At 41.7% G+C, this 25,921-nt stretch overlaps 1 protein-coding gene across 1 annotated transcript in view; it reads right to left on the bottom strand.

Moving 5' to 3' along the window:
* POLE (DNA polymerase epsilon, catalytic subunit) overlaps positions 1 to 25,921 on the bottom strand; it is a 571,199-nt gene that overhangs the window by 96,011 nt on the left and 449,267 nt on the right. The window contains exons 37-40 of the mRNA XM_053702214.1: positions 19,126 to 19,349; positions 18,609 to 18,829; positions 2,401 to 2,602; positions 2,063 to 2,236 (exon numbers count right to left, since the gene is read on the bottom strand). Of these exons, the coding sequence (XP_053558189.1) occupies positions 2,063 to 2,236; positions 2,401 to 2,602; positions 18,609 to 18,829; positions 19,126 to 19,349 (821 nt within the window). The remainder of the gene's footprint in view (positions 1 to 2,062; positions 2,237 to 2,400; positions 2,603 to 18,608; positions 18,830 to 19,125; positions 19,350 to 25,921) is intronic.

The following is a 25,921-nucleotide window of genomic DNA, read 5'->3' as shown; positions in this document are numbered from 1 at the left end:
AAAATGCTGCCGCAGCCGTAATCGGCGCGATACATGCAAGGGGTTGCAATATAAAACCTTGTTGAACAAACATTTTCTTAAGGTAACCCTCTAATTTTTTATCCATTGGATCTGAAAAAGCACAGCTATCCTCCACCGGGATAGTGGTACGCTTAGCTAAAGTAGAAACTGCTCCCTCCACCTTAGGGACCGTTTGCCATAAGTCCCGAGTGGTGGTGTCTATTGGAAACATCTTTCTAAATATTGGAGGGGGTGAGAACGGCACACCGGGTCTATCCCACTCCTTAGTAACAATTTCAGTTAGTCTCTTAGGTATAGGAAAAACGTCAGTACTCGCCGGTACCGCAAAGTATTTATCCAACCTACACAGTTTCTCTGGTATTGCAACGGTGTTACAATCATTGAGAGCTGCTAAGACCTCCCCTAGTAATACACGGAGGTTCTCCAATTTAAATTTAAAATTTGAAATATCTGAATCCAATCTGTTTGGATCAGAACCGTCACCTACAGAATGAAGCTCTCCGTCCTCATGCTCTGCAAGCTGTGACGCAGTATCAGACATGGCCCTAGTATTGTCAGCGCACTCTGTTCTCACCCCAGAGTGATCACGCTTGCCTCTTAGTTCTGGTAATTTAGACAAAACTTCAGTCATAACAGTAGCCATATCTTGTAATGTTATCTGTAATGGCCGCCCAGATGTATTAGGCGCCATAATATCACGCACCTCCCGGGCGGGAGATGCAGGTACTGCCGCGTGAGGCGAGTTAGTCGGCATAACTCTCCCCTCGCTGTTTGGTGAAATTTGTTCAAATTGTACAGATTGACTTTTATTTAAAGTAGCATCAATACAGTTAGTACATAAATTTCTATTGGGCTCCACCTTGGCATTGGAACAAATGACACAGATATCTTCCTCTGAGTCAGACATGTTTAACACACTAGCAATAAACTTGCAACTTGGTTATAATCTTTTTTAGCAAAAACGTACTGTGCCTCAAAGAGGTACTAAACGATTAAATGACAGTTGAAACAATGAACTGAAAAACAGTTATAGCATCAAACTTTAAAACAACACAACTTTTAGCAAAGGTTTGTTCCCATTAGTAAAATAACAATAATTAAATTTGACATAAAAATTATAGAGCAACGTTTTTATTCACAGTCAATATAAAATTCTCACAGCTCTGCTGAGAGAATCTACCTCCCTCCAAAGAAGTTTGAAGACCCCTGAGATCTGTCAGAGATGAACCGGATCATGCAGGAAATATAAGAGTAACTGACTGTAATTTTTTGATGCGTAGCAAAGAGCGCCAAAAACGGCCCCTCCCCCTCATACACAGCAGTGAAGAGAAACGAAACTGTCACAATTAAAACCAAACAAGTGCCAAGTGGAAAATAATGCCCAAATATTTATTCACTCAGTACCTCAGAAATGTAAACGATTCTACATTCCAGCAAAAACGTTTAACATGATAAATACTTATTAAAAGGATTAGTGACTTTTAACAGAGTAGTTCCGGTGAAATACCATCCCCAGAATACTGAAGTGTATACATACATGTCATTATAACGGTATGGCAGGATTTTCTCATCAATTCCATTCAGAAAATAAAAACTGCTACATACCTCAATGCAGATTCATCTGCCCGCTGTCCCCTGATCTGAAGATTTTACCTCCCTCAGATGGCCGAGAACAGCAATATGATCTTAACTACTCCGGTTAAAATCATAGTAAAAAACTCTGGTAGATTCTTCCTCAAACTCTGCCAGAGAAGTAATAACACGCTCCGGTGCTATTGTAAAATAACAAACTTTTGATTGAAGTCATAAAAACTAAGTATAATCACCATAGTCCTCTCACACATCCTATCTAGTCGTTGGGTGCAAGAGAATGACTGGGACTGACGTAGAGGGGAGGAGCTATATGCAGCTCTGCTGGGTGAATCCTCTTGCATTTCCTGTTGGGGAGGAGTTATATCCCAGAAGTAATGATGACCCGTGGACTGATCACACATAACAGAAGAAACAAGGAATAAAAATAATGTTACATATTATCACTTACTGCAGAAACAGCTTCTTCATCATATTGTGAAGGGTTCTGTGCAATGCAGGGTCATACAGCAGTGAGGATGGGGTACGTAACCAGCGATAGAAGTGCATGACCTGGTTATCGGCATACACATTGTGATACTGAGTAATCTCCTTCACCCAGCCCACAACCATGCTCTTCAGAATCCTGCAATGGCATAAGACCGCAACAAAACAAAATACTGAAACACTGACTCAAATCACACCGTAAAATACATACACGTCCTAGGTTTAGCCCTCCAAAACTTGTCCACTTGCTTTAAATCTAGAATAGATTTCTAACCTATATATCCCTGAAAAGGGTTAAATTACCTGAAAGTATTTGAGCAGAGAGCAGTCTCATCATAGCTGGCTACAGTGCAGGCTTGGTTGCCAGTGACCATTTCTTCAAGGGATGCCTGTTGCATTACATCAAAGCTAATCCCAATGCTGCCTGCCCCTTCCATGTCGTTAATGTGATGGGACTGCAAAATGCTGTTCACTGCCAAACTCTGGATATCAAGCTCCACGCATACTGCATGGGAAACAATGTATTTGCATCTTACTTTATTTGCTTAATATTACATTTTCCATAAATACATAACATATCAGTAAAATGAAACACTGCATTACAAAAAAACCTGCCTACATTTAAATTTTTTTTTTTTTTTTTTAATACATTTCATTTAATTTGCCGTTTGAGTAGTCCAGGTACATACCAAGTAAAAAGCCTTGAATATGTTTACCTGCACTCTCTAGTGTGATCTAAACAATCACTGTGTAGTTGAGTCAGGCAAACTGCAGAATACATAAAGGGTCATTCTAGTATAATAAAATGCTTTAACTTGTTTTATTATTAAATGTGTTGGCTATGACCTCAGGTGCAGTGAATGGCTGTTCCTGGAGGAAGACATGACTAGCGAGCCAATCAGGAATTGCACCCATATGTATCTGCCAATTACCAGTTAGGTCCTGCTCAGAAACAGCACAGGGGAACACTAGGTGTGTGGATATTAGATTAAAGGGATAGAAAAGTCAAAATTGAAATTGTACATGGGAACATTTAAATTATAAATAGAAGCATTTATGGAATATATTTCCATTAGCAAAAATGATTATAGCGAAATGTTTTACTGTTTTTCAGCTGCGTATGCACATATGCTGTGAGGGTCCATGCACCAGTATTCAAGCTCAGACAACTGGTGATGGTGTGTATTGTGTCTGAAGACTATTTGTGTCAGACAAGCCATTGCTGACTGACAATGTGTGGTGTTTGCATACTGGTGCATGGGACCTCACAGCATATGTGCATATATCGCAGATAACTTGTAAGACTATTTATTGCTAATAGAAGTATATTGCAATTATGCCATTTCAAATTTGACTTTTCTAACACATTTGCAGGGATTAAATAGTAAGAAGCAAGAATTTAACAATAATATGCTCAAAACACCCAGAGTGGTGTATTGAATATACATTTAATTTTTAGATTATGCTTAAAGGGACATAATACTCATATGCTAAATCACTTGAAACTGATGCAGTATAACTGTAAAAAGCTGACAGGAAAATATCACCTGAGCATCTCTATGTAAAAAAGGAAGATATTTTACCTCACAATTACCTCAGCTCAGCTCTGTGTAAAAAGTTATACTCAGCTGTTCCCAGCTGCAGGTAAGAAAATTAAAAAAATGAAGAAATGAACAGCAGCCAATCAGCAGTGCTGAGGTCATGAACTCTAACTGTGATCTCATGAGATTTGACTTAACTCATGAGATTTCATAGTAAGCTTCCTTTACCTGATTGGTGAAATAATATGAGAGTGCACGAAGCTCATCCTTTCAGTTGTCCCAGGACAGACACACTAATATGCTGCTTAGAAATCCTTTACAATGGGAGGTGGCTACTGAGGAACCTTTGAGGTAAAATATCTTTCTTTTTTACATAGAGATGTTCAGGTGATATTTTCTAATCAGCTTTTTACAGCTATGCTGCATCACTTTCAAGTGTTTAAACATTTGGGTATTATGGCCCTTTAATACACTTTCATAATTTATTTTGCCTACTTTTCTTGTAATTTAAATTTTAAAAATTGTGGGTTTTTTTTACGAATTCTGAGAATTGAAAGTGCACACTTAAGACTTGCCAAGCCTAACCCTGCTACATACATTCCCCTAATTGGCATCAGCAGAGGCAATAAGATTAAATGAAGAACAATCTAAGTTCTCTGAACAAAATGAGGAGGCGAGTCTGGTTCACCCCGGTAACAAGCCCAAATTAACTCTTCCAAATAAGGAAATGGTGAAGAGAGTTTGGCCACTGAAAGGCGATTGCTGCAAATTCTTAATTCAGAAATCTCATGTTTGCTTGGCATGTTACTTTACTGCAAGTATTTTATAGGTTCACTATCATCACAGTGCCAGATACATTTTAGAAGCCATATACAGATTTATGCAGGGCCCAACACAGTATGATATCCTAGCAGATATTACCTACAGGCTTTCCAGAAACAAACGAAGGAACTTAAGTGAAGAGAAATGACTATGTGGTTCAAGATAACGATTTGCTTCTCCAGCCAACATATTCCTTAATTATCTGTGTTATCTCAATGAGAACATTTCAAATCTTTTTATAACTATTAAGTAACTTTGTATGTGGTATATTAATTGAATGTGCACTAATGTAAGCGGTAGAGCAATAAAAATTACAACAATGGCTTAACTGTGATGATTTCATTTAGCAAAAAAAGTTTATTTAAACTTGGTGCTTCAACTAATAAGGAAAAAATAAAAAATTATATATATATATATATATATATATATATATATATATATATACACACACATACATATATATATATATATATATATATATATATATATATATATATATATATATATATATATATATATATATATATATATATATACACACATACATATATGCATACATATATACACATACATATATACAAAATTTATGCTTACCTGATACATTTCTCTCTTTTGCAATGTACCGAGTCCTAACTTGTGGGATATTGTCCTTCCTGACAGGAAGTAGCAAAGAGAGCACCACAGCAGAGCTATCTATATAGCTCCCCCTTAACTCCACCCCCCAGTCATTCAACCGAAGGCCAAGGAAGAAAAGGAGAAACTATAAGGTGCAGATGTGACTGAAGTTTACATAAAAAAATTACTATCTGTCTTGAATAGACAGGGCGGGCCGTGGACTCGGTACATCGCAAAAGAAAGAAATTTATCAGGTAAGCATAAATTTTGTTTTCTTTTGCAAGATGTACCGAGTCCACGGATTCATCCTAACTTGTGGGATACAAATACCAAAGCTTTAGGACACGGATGAAGGGAGGGACAAGACAGGAACCTAAACGGAAGGCACCACTGCTTGCAAAACCTCTCTCCCAAAAATAGCCTCCGAAGAAGCAAAAGTATCAAATTTGTAAAATTTGGATAAGGTATGAAGCGAAGACCAAGTCGCAGCCTTACAAATCTGTTCAACAGAAGCATCATTTTTAAAAGCCCATGTGGAAGCCACCGCACTAGTGGAGTGAGCTGTAATTCTTTCAGGAGGCTGCTATCCAGCAGTCTCATAAGCTAAAAGGATGACGCTTTTTTTTTTTTCAGCCAAAAGGAAAGAGGTAGCCGTAGCTTTTTGACCCCTACGCTTTCCAGCATAGACAACAAAGAAGATTGGCGAAAATCTTTGGTTGCCTGCAAATAAAACTTCAAGGCACGAACCACGTCCAAGTTGTGCAACAGACGTTCCTTCTTAGAAGGATTAGGACACAGAAGGAACAACAATTTCCTGATTGCTATTCCTGTTAGAAACAACCTTAGGGAGGAACCCAGGTTTGGTACGCAAAACCACCTTATCAGCATGGAAAACAAGATAAGGCGAGTCGCATTGTAATGCAGATAGCTCAAAAACTCTTCGAGCTGAAGAGATTAACTAGAAACAGAACTTTCCAAGATAGAAGCTTAATATCTATGGAATGCATGGGTTCAAACGGAACCCCCTGAAGAACATTAAGAACTAAATTCAGACTCCATGGTGGAGCAACAGGTTTAAACACAGGCTTGATTCTAACTAAAGCCTGACAGAACGACTGAACATCTGTAACATCTGCCAGACGCTTGTGCAGTAGAATTGATAAAGCAGATATCTGTCCCTTTAAGGAACTAGCGGATAGCCCCTTCTCCAATCCTTCTTGGAGAAAGGACAAAATCCTAGGAATCCTGATCTTACTCCATGAGTAGCTTTTGGATTCACACCAAAAAAGATATTTACGCCATATCTTATGATAGATTTTCCTGGTGACAGGCTTTTGAGCCTGAATCAAGGTATCTATGACCGACTCAGAGAAACCCCGCTTTGATAAAATCAAGCATTCAATCTCCAAGCAGTCAGTTGCAGAGAAAGTAGATTTGGATGCTTGAACGGACCTTGAATTAGAATGTCCCTTCGCAGTCCATGGTGGCAGAGATGACATGTCCACCAGGTCTGCATACCAAGTCCGGCATAGCCACGCAGGTGCTATCAAAATCACCGAACATCTATCAGTACTGCCTGAGGATCCCTGGACCTGGATCCGTAAAAAGGAAGTTTGGCGTTCTGACGAGACGCCATCAAATCCAATTCTGGTGTGCCCCATAGCTGAACCAGTTGAGCTCCCACTCCCCCGGATGAAAAGTCTGACGACCTAGAAAATCTGCCTCCCAGTTCTCTACCCCTGGGATATAGATCGCTGATAGATGGCAAGAGTGAGTCACTGCCCATCGGATTATCCTGGAAACTTCTATCATTGCCAAGGAACTCCTTGTTCCCCCCTGATTGATATAAGCTACAGTCGTGATGTTGTCCGACTGAAACCTGATGAATCCGGCCGAAGCCAGCTGAGGCCACGCCTGAAGAGCATTGAATATCGCTCTTAATTCCAGCATATTTATCGGTAGGAGGGCCTCCTCCTGAGTCCACAAACCCTGAGCTATCAGGGAATTCCAGACTGCACCCCAGCCCAGTAGGCTGTCGTCCGTCGTCACAATAACCCACGCTGGCCTGCGGAAACACATTCCCCTGGACAGGTGATCCTGTGACAACCACCAAAGAAGAGAGAGTCTCTGGTCTCTTGATCCAGATTTATCTGAGGAGATAAATCTGCATAATCCCCATTCCACTGTTTGAGCATGCATAGTTGCAGTGGTCTGAGATGCAAGCGAGCAAACGGAACTATGTCCATTGCCGCTACCATAAGTCCGATAACCTCCATACACAGCCACTGACGGCAGAGGAATGGAATGAAGAGCTCGGCAGGTGGTTAAAATCTTTGATTTCCTGACCTCCGTCAGAAATATTTTCATGTCCACCGAATCTATCAAGAGTTCCCAGGAATGGAACTCTTGTGAGAGGAATAAGAGAACTCTTTTTCACGTTCACCTTCCATCCATGAGATCTTAGAAAGGCCAACACTTTGGCTAGTTGGAAAGTCGACGCCTGAATTAAGATGTTGTCTAGATAAGGCGCCACTGCAATGCCCCGCGGCCTTAGGACCGCCAGCAGGGACCCTAGCACTTTTGTGAAGATTCTTGGCTCCGTGGCCAACCCAAAGAGAAGAGCCACAAACTGGTAATGCCTGTCCAGAAAGGCAAACCTGAGGAACTGGTGATGATCTTTGTGGATAGGAATGTGTAGATATGCATCCTTTAAATCCACGGTGGTCATATATTGACCCTCCTGGATCATTGGTAAAATAGTCTGAATGGTCTCCATCTTGAAGGATGGAACTCTTAGGAATTGGTTTAGGATCTTGAGATCTAGAATTGGTCTGAAGGTTCCCTCTTTTTTGGGAACCACAAACAGATTTGAGTAGAAACCTTGCCCCTGTTCTGCTTTCGGAACTGGGCAGATCACTCCCATGGTAAAAAGGTCTTCTACAAGATGGAATCTCCCCTTTGGAGAAGAATCTTTGAAATCTAGAACGTACCCCTGGGTTACAATTTCTATGGCTCAGGAGTCCTGAACGTCTCTTGCACAGGCCTGAGCAAAGAGAGAGTCTGCCCCCTACTAGATCCGGTCCTGGATCGGGGGCTACCCCTTCATGCTGTCTTAGTGGCAACAGCAGGCTTTTTGGCCCGTTTACCCTTGTTCCAAGCCTGGTTAGGTCTCCAGGTTGGCTTGGATTGGGCAAAGTTCCCTTCTTGCTTTGCAGCAGGGGAAGCTGAAGCGGGACCCCTCTTGAAGTTCCGAAAGGAACGAAAATTATTTTGTTTGGTCCTTGTCTTATTCGACTTATCTTGAGGGAGGGCATGACCCTTACCCCAGTGATGTCCGAAATGATCTCTTTCAGGGCAGGCCCGAATAGGGTCTTACCTTTGAAAGGGATGGTCAAAAGCTTAGATTTAGACGACACATCAGCCGACCAGGACTTAAGCCATAACGCTCTTCGCGCTAAAATGGCAAAACCTGAATTCTTTGCCGCTAACTTAGCGAGATGAAAAGGGGCGTCTGTAATAAAAGAATTAGCTAGCTTAAGAGCCTTAATTCTGTCCTGAATATCATCTAGTGGGGTCTCCACCTGAAGAGCCTCAAACCAGAAGGCAGCTGCAGTGGTTACAGGAACTGCAGTGGTTACAGGAACAATGCACGCTATAGGTTGAAGAAGAAAACCTTGATGAACAAAAATTTTCTTTAGGAGACCCTCTAATTTTTTATCCATAGGATCAATGAAAGCACAACTGTCTTCAATAGGTATAGTTGTGTGCTTAGCCAGAGTAGAAATAGCTCCCTCCACCTTAGGGAGGGTCTGCCATGAGTCCCTCATGGTGTCAGATATGGGAAACGGAATACCTGGTCTATCCCACTCCTTAGTAACAATGTCCGATATCCTCTTAGGGACTGGAAAAACATCAGTGTAAACAGGAACCTCTAAATATTTGTCCATTTACACAATTTCTCTGGAACTACAATAGGGTCACAATCATCCAGAGTCGCTAAAACCTCCCTGAGAAATAAACAGAGGTGTTCTAGCTTAAATTTAAATGCCGTCATATCTGAATCTGTCTGAGGGAATATCCTTCCTGAATCAGAAATCTCTCCCTCAGATAGCAAATCCCTCATCCCTACCACAGAACATTGTGAGGGAATATCTGATACGGCTACTAAAGCGTCAGAAGCCTCAGCATGTGCTCTTAACCCAGAGCTACTGCGCTTCCCTTGCAACCCTGGCAGTTTATATAAAACCTCTGAGGGTAGTATTCATAACTGAAGCCATATCTTGCAAGGTGAAAGAATTAGACGCACTAGAAGTACTCTGAGTCACTTGTGCGGGCGTTACTGGTTGTGACACTTTGGGAGAATTAGATGGCAAAACCTGATTTCCTTCTGTCTGAGAATCATCCAAAGCCAAACTTTTAGAAGTCAAAATATGCTGTTTGCAATTTATTGACATATCAGTACAAGTGGGCCACATTCTAAGAGGAGGTTCCACAATGGCTTCTAAACAAATTGAGCAATGAGTTTCCTCAATGTCAGACATGTTTAACAGGTTAGTAATGAGACAAGCAAGCTTGGAAAACATAATTTATGCTTACCTGATAAATTTATTTCTCTTATAGTGTATCCAGTCCACGGATCATCCATTACTTGTGGGATATTCTCCTTCCCAACAGGAAGTTGCAAGAGGATCACCCACAGCAGAGCTGCTATATAGCTCCTCCCCTCACTGCCATATCCAGTCATTTGACCGAAACAAGACGAGAAAGGAGAAACCATAGGGTGCAGTGGTGACTGTAGTTTAATTAAAATTTAGACCTGCCTTAAAAGGACAGGGCGGGCCGTGGACTGGATACACTACAAGAGAAATAAATTTATCAGGTAAGCATAAATTATGTTTTCTCTTGTTAAGTGTATCCAGTCCACGGATCATCCATTACTTGTGGGATACCAATCCCAAAGCTAAAGTACACGGATGATGGGAGGGACAAGGCAGGAACTTAAACGGAAGAAACCACTGCCTGTAGAACCTCTCCCAATAACAGCCTCCAAAGAAGCAAAAGTGTCAAATATGTAAAATTTTGAAAAGGTGTGAAGCGAAGACCAAGTCGCAGCCTTGCAAATCTGTTCAACAGAGGCCTCATTTTTAAACTTTTGATTGAAGAAATAAACTAAGTATAAAACACCACAGTCCTCTTACGACCTCCATCTTAGTTGAGAGTTGCAAGAGAATGACTGGATATGACAGTGAGGGGAGGAGCTATATAGCAGCTCTGCTGTGGGTGATCCTCTTGCAACTTCCTGTTGGGAAGGAGAATATCCCACAAGTAATGGATGATCCGTGGATTGGATACACTTAAGAGAAAACACTTTATTTAATGAAAAAAACACAATTTGCAAAAACGGTACTGTGCCTTTAAGAGAAAAAAAAGGCATACACAAATTGCAAAACAGGTTAAAATAGCTCCAAGTTTTCTGAAATTTTAACAGTGTACCTACTAAGCTTTAGGAGGATTGCACCACAAGTAAATAAGCAATACACTCCCAATTGACAAAACCGGAATGAAAAATGTCTAAAACCGGTTTAAACCCCTATTAGCACCTTGCCACAGCTCTGCTGTGGCTCTACCTGCCGTTAGGGAATGATAAAATGATGTTAAAGCTGGCCCTCAGGATGAATATCAGGACCTCAGGAGAAGTTGCTTGCTGCTTGCCAGTATAACTAAATGCGCAACAGAGGCGCAAAAATAGGCCCCGTCCACCACACTCGATGTGGCTGGGGCCTACACAAATCCAACAAACCTTGTCTGAAAGCCATGTGGGTTATAACAACCCTGAACCCTCATGCAAATGTCCCATCAATAAAAACATAATTTATGCTTACCTGATAAATTTATTTCTCTTGTAGTGTATCCAGTCCACGGATCATCCATTACTTGTGGGATATTCTCCTTCCCAACAGGAAGTTGCAAGAGGATCACCCACAGCAGAGCTGCTATATAGCTCCTCCCCTCACTGCCATATCCAGTCATTCGACCGAAACAAGCCGAGAAAGGAGAAACCATAGGGTGCAGTGGTGACTGTAGTTTAATTAAAATTTAGACCTGCCTGAAAAGGACAGGGCGGGCCGTGGACTGGATACACTACAAGAGAAATAAATTTATCAGGTAAGCATAAATTATGTTTTCTCTTGTTAAGTGTATCCAGTCCACGGATCATCCATTACTTGTGGGATACCAATACCAAAGCTAAAGTACACGGATGATGGGAGGGACAAGGCAGGAACTTAAACGGAAGGAACCACTGCCTGTAGAACCTTTCTCCCAAAAACAGCCTCCGAAGAAGCAAAAGTATCAAAATTTGGAAAATTTGGAAAAAGTATGAAGGGAAGACCAAGTTGCAACCTTGCAAATCTGTTCAACAGAGGCCTCATTTTTAAAGGCCCAGGTGGAAGCCACAGCTCTAGTAGAATGAGCTGTAATCCTTTCAGGAGGCTGCTGTCCAGCAGTCTCATAGGCTAAACGGATTATACTCTGAAGCCAAAAAGAAAGAGGTTGCCGAGGCCTTCTGACCTCTCCTCTGTCCAGAGTAAACAACAAACAGGTTAGAGGTTTGGCGAAAATCTTTAGTAGCCTGTAAGTAAAACTTCAAGGCACGGACTACGTCTAGATTATGCAAAAGACGTTACTTCTTTGAAGAAGGATTAGGACATAATGATGGAACAACAATCTCTTGATTGATATTCTTGTTAGAAACCATCTTAGGTAAAAACCCAGGTTTTGTACGCAGAACAACTTTATCTGAATGAAAGATCAGATAAGGAGAATCACAATGTAAGGCAGATAACTCAGAGACTCTTCGAGCCGAGGAAATAGCCATCAAAAAAAAGAACTTTCCATGAAAGAAGTTCGATATCAATAGAATGAAGGGGTTCAAACGGAACCCCTTGAAGAACTTTAAGAACCAAGTTTAAGCTCCATGGAGGAGCAACAGGTTTAAACACAGGCTTAATTCTAACTAAAGCCTGACAAAATGCCTGAACGTCTGGAACTTCTGCCAGACGCTTGTGTAAAAGAATAGACAGAGCAGAAATCTGTCCCTTTAAAGAACTAGCTGATAATCCTTTGTCCAAACCCACTTGGAGGAAGGACAATATCCTAGGAATCCTAACCCTACTCCATGAGTAATTCTTGGATTCACACCAATGAAGATATTTACGCCATATCTTGTGGTAAATTTTCCTGGTGACAGGCTTTCGTGCCTGTATTAAGGTATCAATTACTGACTCGGAGAAGCCACGCTTTGATAGGATCAAGCGTTCAATCTCCATGCAGTCAGTCTCAGAGAAAGTAGATTCGGTTGATTGAAAGGACCTTGTATTAGAAGGTCTTGTCTCAGAGGCAGAGTCCATGGTGGAAAGGATGACATGTCCACTAGGTCTGCATACCAGGTCCTGCGTGGCCACGCAGGCGCTATCAATATCACCGATGCTCTTTCCTGTTTGATTTTGGCAATCAGACGAGGGAGCAGAGGAAACGGTGGAAACACATAAGCCAGGTTGAAGAACCAAGGCGCTGCTAGAGCATCTATCAGTGCCGCTTCTGGGTCCCTGGACCTGGATCCGTAACAAGGAAGCTTGGCGTTCTGGCGAGACGCCATGAGATCCAATTCTGGTTTGCCCCAACGGAGAACCAATTGAGCAAACACCTCCGGATGGAGTTCCCATTCCCCCGGATGAAAAGTCTGACGACTTAGAAAATCCGCCTCCCAGTTCTCTACACCTGGGATATGGATCGCTGACAGGTGGCAAGAGTGAGTGTCTGCCCAGCAAATTATCTTGGAGACTTCTGACATCGCTAGGGAACTCCTGGTTCCCCCTTGATGGTTGATGTAAGCCACAGTCGTGATGTTGTCCGACTGAAATCTGATGAACCTCAGTGTTGCTAGCTGAGGCCAAGCCAGAAGAGCATTGAATATTGCTCTTAACTCCAGAATACTTATTGGGAGGAGTTTCTCCTGCTGAGTCCATGAACCCTGAGCCTTCAGGGAGTTCCAGACTGCACCCCAACCTAGAAGGCTGGCATCTGTTGTTACAATTGTCCAATCTGGTCTGCGAAAGGTCATACCCTTGGACAGATGGGCCCGAGATAACCACCAGAGAAGAGAATCTCTGGTTTCCTGATCCAGATTTAGTAGAGGGGACAAATCTGTGTAATCCCCATTCCACTGACTGAGCATGCATAATTGCAGCGGTCTGAGATGCAGGCGCGCTAATGGCACTATATCCATCGTCGCTACCATTAAGCCGATTACTTCCATGCACTGAGCCATCGTGGGGCGCGGAATGGAGTGAAGAACACGGCAAGCATTTAGAAGTTTTGATAACCTGGACTCCGTCAGGTAAATTTTCATTTCTACAGAATCTATTAGAGTCCCTAGGAAGGAAACCCTCGTGAGAGGAGATAGAGAACTCTTTTCTTCGTTCACTTTCCACCCATGCGACCTCAGGAATGCCAGAACTATCTCTGTATGAGATTTGGCAATTTGAAAGCTTGACGCCTGTATCAGGATGTCGTCCATGTAAGGAGCCACCGCTATGCCTCGCGGTCTTAGGACCGCCAGAAGTGAGCCCAGAACCTTTGTAAAAATTCTCGGGGCTGTAGCCAACCCGAATGGAAGAGCTACAAATTGGTAATGCCTGTCTAGAAAGGCAAACCTCAGGAACTGATGATGATTCTTGTGAATCGGAATGTGAAGGTAGGCATCCTTTAAGTCCACTGTGGTCATGTACTGACCCTCTTGGATCATGGGTAAAATGGTTCGAATAGTTTCCATCTTGAATGACGGAACTCTGAGGAATTTGTTTAGGATCGTTAAATCCAAAATTGGTCTGAAGGTTCCCTCTTTTTTGGGAACCACAAATAGATTTGAATAAAACCCCTGTCCTTGTTCCGTCCGCGGAACTGGATGGATCACTCCCATTACAAGGAAATCTTGTACGCAGCTTAGGAATGCCTCTTTCTTTATCTGGTTTGCAGATAATCTTGAAAGGTGAAATCTCCCATGTGGAGGAGAAGCTTTGAAGTCCAGAAGATATCCCTGAGATATGATCTCCAACGCCCAGGGATCCTGAACATCTCTTGCCCACGCCTGGGCGAAGAGAGAGAGAGTCTGCCCCCTACTAGATCCGTTGTCGGATAGGGGGCCGCTCCTTCATGCTGTCTTAGAGGCGGCAGCAGCAGGCTTTCTGGCCTGCTTGCCCTTGTTCCAGGACTGGTTAGGTTTCCAGGCCTGCTTGGATTGAGCAAAAGTTCCCTCTTGTTTTGAAGCAGAGGAAGTTGATGCTGCACCTGCCTTGAAATTTCGAAAGGCACGAAAATTAGACTGTTTGGCCTTTGATTTGGCCCTGTCCTGAGGAAGGGTATGACCCTTACCTTCAGTAATGTCAGCAATAATTTCTTTCAAACCAGGCCCGAATAAGGTCTGCCCCTTGAAAGGAATGTTGTGTAATTTAGACTTTGAAGTCACATCAGCTGACCAGGATTTGAGCCATAGCGCCCTACGCGACTGGATGGCGAATCCGGAATTCTTAGCCGTTAGTTTAGTCAAATGAACAACGGCATCAGAAACAAATGAGTTAGCTAGCTTAAGAGTTCTAAGCTTGTCAACAATTTCAGTCAATGGGGCTGTATGGATGGCCTCTTCCAGGGCCTCAAACCAGAATGCTGCCGCAGCAGTGACAGGCGCAATGCATGCAAGGGGCTGTAAAATAAAACCTTGTTGAATAAACATTTTCTTAAGGTAACCCTCTAATTTTTATCCATTGGATCTGAAAAAGCACAACTGTCCTCAACCGGGATAGTGGTACGCTTTCCTAAAGTAGAAACTGCTCCCTCCACCTTAGGGACAGTCTGCCATAAGTCCCGTGTAGTGGCATCTATTGGAAACATTTTTCTAAATATAGGAGGTGGGGTAAAGGGCACACCGGGCCTATCCCACTCCTTACTAATTTCTGTAAGCCTTTTAGGTATTGGAAAAACATCAGTACTCACCGGCACTGCATAGTATTTATCCAACCTACACAATTTCTCTGGCACTGCAATTGTGTCACAGTCATTCAGAGCAGCTAATACCTCCCCAAGCAATACACGGAGGTTCTCAAGCTTAAATTTAAAAATTAGAAATCTCTGAATCAGGTCTCCCCGATTCAGAGACGTCACCCACAGACTGAAGCTCTCCGTCCTCAGGTTCTGCATATTGTGACGCAGTATCAGACATGGCTCTTACAGCATCTACGCGCTCTGTATCTTGTCTAACCCCAGAGCTATCGCGCTTGCCTCTCAATTCAGGCAATCTGGATAATACCTCTGACAGGGTATTATTCATGATTGCAGCCATGTCCTGCAAAGTAATCGCTATGGGCCTCCCTGATGTCCCCTTGGCGCCATATTAGCGTGCGTCCCTTGAGCGGGAGGCGAAGGGTCCGACACATGGGGAGAGTTAGTCGGCATAACTTCCCCCTCGACAGACCCCTCTGGTGACAATTCTTTTATAGATAAAGACTGATCTTTACTGTTTAAGGTGAAATCAATACATTTAGTACACATTCTCCTATGGGGCTCCACCATGGCTTTTAAACATAATGAACAAGTATCCTCTGTTTCAGACATGTTTGTACAGTCTAGCAATGAGACTAGCAAGCTTGGAAAACACTTTAAAGCAAGTTAACAAGCAATATAAAAAACGTTACTGTGCCTTTAAGAGAAACAAATTTTGACAAAATTTGAAATAACAGTGAAAAAAGGCAGTTACACTAACAAAATGTTTACAGTGTATGTAACAAGTCAGCAGAGCATTGCACCCACTTGCAAATGGATGATTAACCCCTTAATAACAAAAACAGAATAATAAATGACAAAAACGTTTTTTAAACACAGTCACAACAACTGCCACAGTCTACTGTGATTGTTACCCTCCTCAAACACGACTTTGAAGCCTTTTTGAGCCCTTCAGAGATGTCCTGTATCATGCAGAGGGAAGCTGAATGTCTGTCAGTATTTTTAGCTGCACAGAACAGCACTAAAATAGGCCCTTCCCACTCATATTGCAACAGTGGAAAGCCTCAGGAACTGTTTCTAGGCAAAAATCAAACCAGCCATGTGGAAAAAAAAACTAGGCCCCAATAAGTTTTGTCACCAAACATATATAAAAACGATTAAACATGCCAGCAAACGTTTTATATTACACTTTTATAAGAGTATGTATCTCTGTTAATAAGCCTGATACCAGTAGCTATCACTGCATTTAAGGCTTTACTTAAATTAATCCGGTATCAGCAGCATTTTCTAGCAAATTCCATCCCTAGAAAAATATATATCTGCACATACCTTATTGCAGGTAAACCTGCACGCCATTCTCCCTCTGAAGGTACCTCACTCCTCAGAATATGTGAGAACAGCCATGGATCTTAGTTACTTCTGCTAAGATCATAGAAATCACAGGCAGATTCTTCTTCTAATGCTGCCTGAGATGAAACAGTACACTCCGGTACCATTTAAAAATAACAAACTTTTGATTGAAGTTAAAAAACTAACTATAATACACCACTCTCCTCTTACTACGTCCATCTTTGTTGAGAGTTGCAAGAGAATGACTGGATATGGCAGTGAGGGGAGGAGCTATATAGCAGCTCTGCTGTGGGTGATCCTCTTGCAACTTCCTGTTGGGAAGGAGAATATCCCACAAGTAATGGATGATCCGTGGATACACTTAAGAGAAAAAAACGTTACTCCCAGAACACCCAAACGTTTGTCTTCCAATCTCTCATACAAACTGAGTGCCCAAAAAAATAAACAAAATAAGCCCTTTATGCAAGCTAATAAAACCTCTTAAACACTAGGATTACTGCTTACCCTTCCCCTAATGGGGACACTGTCAGCCTTTCTGAGGTAACACAGTCTCTGCAGAAAATATGACTGAACATACCTCATTGCTGTATAGCAAGAAACCGTTCCTCACACTGAAGTTTTCCTGTACTCCTCAGCTTCTGTGGGAACAGCAGTGGACCTTGGTTACAAATGCTAAGATCATCATCCTCCAGGCAGAAATCTTCATCTATGTCCTGCCTGAGAGTAAATAGTACAACACCGGTACCATTTAAAAATAAACTCTTGATTGAAGATAAAATAAAACTAACAGTTTAACACCTCTTCACCCTTCCTGCTTAGAGCCAGCAAAGAGAATGACTGGGGGGTGGAGTTAAGGGGGGAGCTATATAGACAGCTCTGCTGTAGTCCACTCTTTTCTACTTCCTGTCAGGAAGGACAATATCCCCCAAGTTAGGATGAATCCGTGGACTCGGTACGTCTTGCTTGCAAAAGATATATATACACACACACACACCAAATAAAAATATATAACAAATTAAAAAAAGGTTTAAAGGGACTATATCTTGAATACATAATTTTGATTACTTATTGTTAAATACCATAGAAGCATCCTGCAACTGGTCCCACACATCTATAAGCTTGTAAGAAGTAATTAAAACATTTAAATATTCAACATGTTAGGAGTCGAAAATGGCTGCTAAGCTCAGCCCACCTATTGCGAGGTATATTTTGGTATGTTAAGTTTTCCTACTTGCATATGCTGATTTGCACATGTGCAATTTAAAAATAGCTAACTGAAAAAAAAAAATGCACTGCCAAACTGTGATGCAAGAAAACTGCTAACTGGACAAGAAGAAAGCTGTGGGCAGAGCTTGGTGGACATTTTTGGCTGCACCCAATTGATTTAAATGTTTCATGTACTTCTTACAAGCTTATAGATTTAGAACCCATTGCAAGATGCTTGTTTGGTATGTAACAATAAGTAATAAAGAATAAGTATTGGGTCTAGACTGTCCCTTTAATGAAACAAGGAAAAGCATACAACCCTAGCTGGTACACTACCAAACATTCCAAAATAAAAACACAAACATTCTAAAACACAAAAAAAAATAGAAGTGAAAACCTCTTTGAAATACAAAATGTTCAGTATAACCAAATTATGTTATAGTTGACAAGAATCTATCAGTGGCAGACCTTATAAAAAAAAAATTAAAAAAAATCAATGAATGACTAAACGGTACAGAGTGCATAGCTTCCTAGTTTGACAAGTAAAGAAAACATCTGAACTCTTTATCCAACATAAGAAACAATATACCTGTATTAAACAAATGTACCCTCAACTTGCACTATTGTCTGTGGTCAGTAATATAAAAGCCTCAATCAATAGATTCATAATAAGAGTTAAATATAACTTAATTAATTCTGTACTAAAAAACAGAATTTATGCTTACCTGATAAATTACTTTCTCCAACGGTGTGTCCGGTCCACGGCGTCATCCTTACTTGTGGGATATTCTCTTTGCCATTTCCTGTTGGGGAAGAGAATATTCCCACAAGTAAGGATGACGCCGTGGACCGGACACACCAATGTTGGAGAAAAAATATTTGTTAAATACTGTGGGGGAGGGCAAAAATAGGTATCCTTACCTGTATTATAGCAACCTGCATTGTTAATTTCCACAGATGCCCTTTCATCAAATTCCATGACAAGGCGGTTGTCATCAGCCTCTTTGCCACCAAGGTCAGGACGAGAGCTTGGGGAAAGCCACATCAAGTGGTTATGTCGACGAAGATGTCGTGCAAAGAACAAGTCAGATCCGAAGGTGGATACATCATCTGGCAGGTTACCCACAGGCAGATGGTAATACCTAGTGGTAAAAAGGAATTTAAATGAATTATCAACTATAAGTTCATCAAACAAATAAACAAAAAAGTTTTTAACTTTAAGGATTATGTGAAGATTGGATGATAACCAGCCAAAGAATAGTTTGAAAAAGTACAGCTTAAAGATGTAAACTTTACAAGTTTCCCTTGGATTGACTACATTCATAAATATGCCCCCCTTTTTAAAAAATTATATAAGGTTCATCAGTACTTTTAAAGTACAATAAAATATGGCTCTAATCTATAGATTTTTTTTTACCTATTATTCACTTCTCGTTACCTGGCCATCTCAAAAGCCTGAGATAAACAGCTGTCGAGGTTGAGGTAATGACGAATCATGCGCCGGGCTCCATGTCTCTGCCAGTCCAGGACATTATAACTGATGTCATCAGTAACACGTACAGGTACAAGAGGAAATTCCTCTAAAACAGGCATTCCCACTGCCAACCTTCTTAAGGCCCAGTTAGACTGCACAGCTATCAAAGTAGGCCCACGCCTCTCATCCTTCAGAGAGCAGATAATTTAGAGAGGGGGGGAAACAAAAACAAATAATACCAACAAAAATGTCTGAGGCACTAAAGCTTAATTGTCCCTATAAATTGCACTATTCTTGAAATTAACCTCGTTAGTCCCTGAAACAAAACCATGTCTGGTTGCATTCCAATGAAGGTCAGCATTCTCATCCCTCAGTCACACATTTGAATTTTCTCTGCTACCTGGCGCATACTGAATTTTAGGCTATGAAGATCAACCACTCCCGGTTCTTGAAGTTCAAATTCTTTAGCCTCATCTTTTTCAGATGACATGATAAAGACCTCATCTTGCTGCCATGTGAGGCTTGACTGCTACTATCACATTAACAACCCAAATGTGTAATTACCTTAAAGGGACATGAAACCCAAATTTTTTCTTTTATGATTTAGAAAACATAATTTATGCTTACCTGATAAATTCCTTTCTTCTGTAGTGTGATCAGTCCACGGTCATCATTACTTGTGGGATATTAACTGCTCCCCTACAGGAAGTGCAAGAGGATTCACCCAGCAGAGTTGCTATATAGCTCCTCCCCTCTACGTCACCTCCAGTCATTCGACCAAGGACCAACGAGAAAGGAGAAGCCAAGGGTGTAGTGGTGACTGGAGTATAATTTAAAAAATATTTACCTGCCTTAAAAAACAGGACGGGCCGTGGACTGATCACACTACAGAAGAAAGGAATTTATCAGGTAAGCATAAATTATGTTTTCTTCTGTTAAGTGTGATCAGTCCACGGGTCATCATTACTTGTGGGATACCAATACCAAAGCAAAAGTACACGGATGACGGGAGGGATAGGCAGGCTCTTTATACAGAAGGAACCACTGCCTGAAGAACCTTTCTCCCAAAAATAGCCTCCAAGGAAGCAAAAGTGTCAAATTTGTAAAATTTGGAAAAAGTATGAAGCGAAGACCAAGTTGCAGCCTTGCAAATCTGTTCAACAGAGGCCTCATTCTTAAAGGCCCAAGTGGAAGCCACAGCTCTAGTGGAATGAGCTGTAATTCTTTCAGGAGGCTGCTGTCCAGCAGTCTCATAAGCTAAACGAATTATGCTACGAAGCCAAAAAGAGAGAGAGGTAGCAGAAGCTTTTTGACCTCTCCTCTGACCAGAGTAAACGACAAACAGGGAAGACGTTTGTCGAAAATCTTTAGTTGCCTGTAAATAAAATTTAAGGGCACGAACTACATCCAGATTGTGCAAAAGACGTTCCTTCCTCGAAGAAGGATTTGGGCACAAGGATGGAACAACAATCTCCTGATTGATATACCTGTTAGTGACTACCTTAGGTAAGAACCCAGGTTTAGTACGCAGAACTACCTTATCCGAGTGAAAAATCAAATAAGGAGAATCACAATGTAAGGCTGATAACTCAGAGACTCTTCGAGCCGAGGAAATAGCCATTAAAAATAGAACTTTCCAAGATAACAACTTTATATCAATGGAATGAAGGGGTTCAAACGGAACACCCTGTAAAACGTTAAGAACAAGGTTTAAACTCCATGGTGGAGCCACAGCTTTAAACACAGGTTTAATCCTGGCCAAAGCCTGACAAAAAGCCTGAACGTCTGGAACTTCTGACAGACGCTTGTGTAACAGAATGGACAGAGCTGAGATCTGTCCCTTTAAGGAACTAGCGGATAACCCCTTTTCTAAACCTTCTTGTAGAAAAGACAATATCCTAGGAATCCTAACCTTACTCCAAGAGTAACCTTTGGATTCGCACCAATATAGGTATTTACGCCATATTTTATGGTAAATCTTTCTGGTAACAGGCTTCCTAGCCTGTATTAAGGTATCAATAACTGACTCAGAAAAACCACGCTTTGATAAGATCAAGCGTTCAATTTCCAAGCAGTCAGCTTCAGAGAAGTTAGATTTTGATGTTTGAAAGGACCCTGAATCAGAAGGTCCTGTCTCAGAGGTAACGACCAAGGTGGACAGAATGACATGTCCACCAGATCTGTATACCAAGTCCTGCGTGGCCATGCAGGCGCTATTAGAATCACTGATGCTTTCTCCTGTTTGATTCTGGCAATCAATCGAGGAAGCATCGGGAAAGGTGGAAACACATAAGCCATCCTGAAGGTCCATGGTGCTGTCAAGGCATCTATCAGGACCGCTCCCGGATCCCTGGATCTGGACCCGTAGCGCGGAAGCTTGGCGTTCTGTCGAGACGCCATGAGATCTATCTCTGGTTTGCCCCAACGTCGAAGTATTTGGGCAAAGACCTCTGGATGAAGTTCCCACTCCCCCGGATGAAAAGTCTGACGACTTAAGAAATCCGCCTCCCAGTTCTCCACTCCCGGGATGTGGATTGCAGACAGGTGGCAAGAGTGAGACTCTGCCCAGCGAATTATCTTCGATCCTTCCATCATTGCTAGGGAGCTTCTTCTGATTCCATAGTCCCTGAGCCTTCAGAGAATTCCAGACAGCGCCCCAACCTAGTAGGCTGGCGTCTGTTGTTACAATTGACCAGTCTGGCCTGCTGAATGGCATTCCCCTGGACAGATGTGGCCGATAAAGCCACCATAGAAGAGAATTTCTGGTCTCTTGATTCAGATTTAGAGTGGAATGAAGGACACGGCATGCATTTTGAAGTTTTGTTAACCTGTCCTCTGTCAGGTAAATCTTCATTTCTACAGAATCTATCAGAGTCCCCAGGAAGGGAACTCTTGTGAGTGGAAAGAGAGAACTTTTCTCTTCGTTCACTTTCCATCCATGCGACCTTAGAAATGCCAGTACTATCTCTGTATGAGATTTGGCAGTTTGAAAGCTTGAAGCTTGTATCAGTATGTCGTCTAAGTACGGAGCTACTGAAATTCCTCGCGGTCTTAGTACCGCCAGAAGAGTGCCCAGAACCTTTGTGAAGATTCTTGGAGCCGTAGCCAGTCCGAATGGAAGAGCTACAAACTGGTAATGCCTGTCTAGAAAGGCAAACCTTAGATACCGGTAATGACTTTTGTGAATCGGTATGTGAAGGTAAGCATCCTTTAAATCCACTGTGGTCATGTACTGACCCTCTTGGATCATGGGCAAAATTGTTCGAATAGTTTCCATCTTGAACGATGGAACTCTTAGGAATTTGTTTAGGATCTTTAAATCCAAGATTGGCCTGAAGGTTCCCTCTTTTTTGGGAACTACAAACAGATTTGAGTAAAACCCTTGTCCTTGTTCTAACCGCGGAACTGGATGGATCACTCCCATTAATAAAAGATCTTGTACGCAGCGTAGAAACGCTTCCTTCTTTGTTAGGTTTGTTGACAACCTTGACAGATGAAATCTCCCTCTTGGGGGAGAGGATTTGAAGTCCAGAAGGTATCCCTGAGATATGATCTCTAACGCCCAGGGATCCTGAACATCTCTTGCCCAAGCCTGGGCGAAGAGGGAAAGTCTGCCCCCCACTAGATCCGGTCCCGGATCGGGGGCCCTCAATTCATGCTGTCTTAGGGGCAGCAGCAGGTTTTCTGGCCTGTTTGCCCCTGTTCCAGGACTGGTTAGGTTTCCAGCCTTGTCTGTAGCGAGCAACAGCTCCTTCCTGTTTTGGTGCAGAGGAAGTTGATGCTGCTCCTGCTTTGAAATTACGAAAGGAACGAAAATTGGACTGTCTAGCCTTGGCTTTGGCCTTGTCCTGAGGCAGGGCATGACCTTTACCTCCTGTAATGTCAGCAATAATCTCTTTCAAGCCGGGCCCGAATAAGGTCTGCCCTTTGAAAGGAATATTAAGCAATTTAGATTTAGACGTAACATCAGCTGACCAGGATTTCAGCCACAGAGCTCTGCGTGCCTGAATGGCGAATCCTGAATTTTTAGCCGCAAGTTTAGTTAAATGTACTACGGCATCTGAAATAAATGAATTAGCTAACTTAAGGAATTTAAGTTTGTGTGTGATGTCATCTAGTGTGGATGATTGAAGTGTCTCTTCCAGAGACTCAAACCAAAATGCTGCTGCAGCCGTGACAGGCGCAATACATGCAAGAGGTTGCAATATAAACCCTTGTTGAACAAACATTTTCTTAAGGTAACCCTCTAATTTTTTATCCATTGGATCTGAAAAAGCACAGCTATCCTCCACTGGGATAGTGGTACGCTTAGCTAAAGTAGAAACTGCTCCCTCCACCTTAGGGACCATTTGCCATAAGTCCCGTGTGGCGGCGTCTATTGGAAACATTTTTCTGAATATAGGAGGGGGTGAGAAAGGCACACCGGGTCTATCCCACTCCTTAGTAACAATGTCAGTAAGTCTCTTAGGTATAGGAAAAACGTCAGTACTCGTCGGTACCGCAAAATATTTATCCAACCTACACATTTTTTCTGGGATTGCAACTGTGTTACAATCATTCAGAGCCGCTAATACCTCCCCTAGTAACACACGGAGGTTCTCAAGCTTAAATTTAAAATTTGAAATGTCTGAGTCCAGTTTATTTGGATCAGAACCGTCACCCACAGAATGAAGCTCTCCGTCTTCACGTTCTGCAAACTGTGACGCAGTATCAGACATGGCCCTTGCATTATCAGCGCACTCTGTTCTCATCCCAGAGTGATCACGTTTACCTCTTAGTTCTGGTAGTTTAGCCAAAACTTCAGTCATAACAGTAGCCATATCTTGTAATGTGATTTGTAATGGCCGCCCAGATGCACTCGGCGCTACAATATCACGCACCTCCTGAGCGGGAGATGCAGGTACTGACACGTGAGGCGAGTTAGTCGGCATAACTCTCCCCTCGTTGTTTGGTGAAATATGTTCAATTTGTACAGATTGACTGTTTTTTAAAGTAGCATCAATACATTTAGTACATAAATTTCTATTGGGCTCCACTTTGGCATTAACACATATAGCACAGAGATATTCCTCTGAATCAGACATGTTTAACAAACTAGCAAATAAACAGCAACTTGGAAATACTTTTCAAAGTAATTTACAAATAATATGAAAACGAACTGTGCCTTTAAGAAGCACAGAAAAATATTATAACAGATAAAATAATTAAGTTATAGCATCAATCTTTGTCAGAATATACAGTTTTAGCAAAGGATTGTTCCCCTCAGCAAATGATAACTAACCCAGGCAGCAGAAAAAAATACACAAATAAACGTTTTTTATATCACAGTCAATACAATCAGCACAGCTCTGCTGTAATGATTACTTCCCTCAAAAAAGGCTTTGGAGATCCCTGAACTCTGTAGAGATGAACCGGATCATGCAGGAAGAAAATGAACCTCTGACTGAGTTTTTCAGATGCTTAGAAAAAGCGCCAAAAATCGCCCCTCCCCCACACACATAACAGTGAGAGGGATCAGTGAACTGCTCTAATTTAAATCAAAACTATTGCCAAGTGGAAAAATAGTGCCCAAAACATTTTTTCACCCAGTACCTCAGAGAAAAAAACGTTTTTACATGCCAGCAAAAAAACGTTTTACCTCAATAATTAATTGTCATTTAAAACCTATTGCAAGTCCCTGCAAAATAGGTTAAGTCTATGTATACAGTTTAAAAGCCAGAGAAGTACCATTTCCCAGAAAACTGAAGTGTAAAATATACATACATGACAGCCTGATATCAGCTACATCTACTGCATTCAAGGCTGAGTTTACATTATAACGGTATGGCAGGATTTTCTCATCAATTCCATGTCAGAAAATAATAAACTGCTACATACCTCTTTGCAGATTAATCTGCCTGCTGTCCCCTGATCTGAAGTTTACCTCTCCTCAGATGGCCGAGAAACAGCAATATGATCTTAACTACTCCGGCTAAAATCATAGAAAAACTCAGGTAGATTCTTCTTCAAATTCTACCAGAGAAGGAATAACACACTCCGGTGCTATTATAAAATAACAAACTTTTGATTGAAGATATAAAAACTAAATATATCACCATAGTCCTCTCACACATCCTATCTAGTCGTTGGGTGCAAGAGAATGACTGGAGGTGACGTAGAGGGGAGGAGCTATATAGCAACTCTGCTGGGTGAATCCTCTTGCACTTCCTGTAGGGGAGCAGTTAATATCCCACAAGTAATGATGACCCGTGGACTGATCACACTTAACAGAAGAAAGAGCATGCAATTTTAAACAACTTTCTAAATTACTTCTATTATCTAATTTGCTTTATTCTCTTGATATACTGTGCTAAAAAGCATATCTAGATATGCTCAGTAGCTGCTGATTGGCTGCTGTACATAGATGCCTCCTATGATTGGCTCACCCATGTGCATTGCTATTTCTTCAACAAAGGATAGCTAAATAATTAAGCAAACTAGATAATAGAAGTAAATTGAAATGTTTAAAATTGTATTCTCTACTTGAATCATGAAAGAAATTTTTTGGGTTTAGTATCCCTTTAACAGCCACTACTCTCCCCGTTGAACTCCATTAAGCAAGTAGTAGTTCCTTTCCATGCAGCTCAGCCAATTCCTAAGATAGCACCCACTTTGACCCTTCTTAAGCTTAGCTGCCCCACTTTGACCCTTCTTAAGCTCAACTGCCATGCTTCCTGCCTACGTATGAGGCTGGGCCAACTAGGCAACTGCAGGTGCCAAA

The sequence above is a fragment of the Bombina bombina genome, chromosome 2, assembly GCF_027579735.1.
Source record: "Bombina bombina isolate aBomBom1 chromosome 2, aBomBom1.pri, whole genome shotgun sequence".
NCBI lineage: Eukaryota > Metazoa > Chordata > Amphibia > Anura > Bombinatoridae > Bombina > Bombina bombina.
The sequence above is the reverse complement of the archived record's forward strand: the minus strand, read 5'-3'. Positions and strand labels throughout refer to the sequence as shown.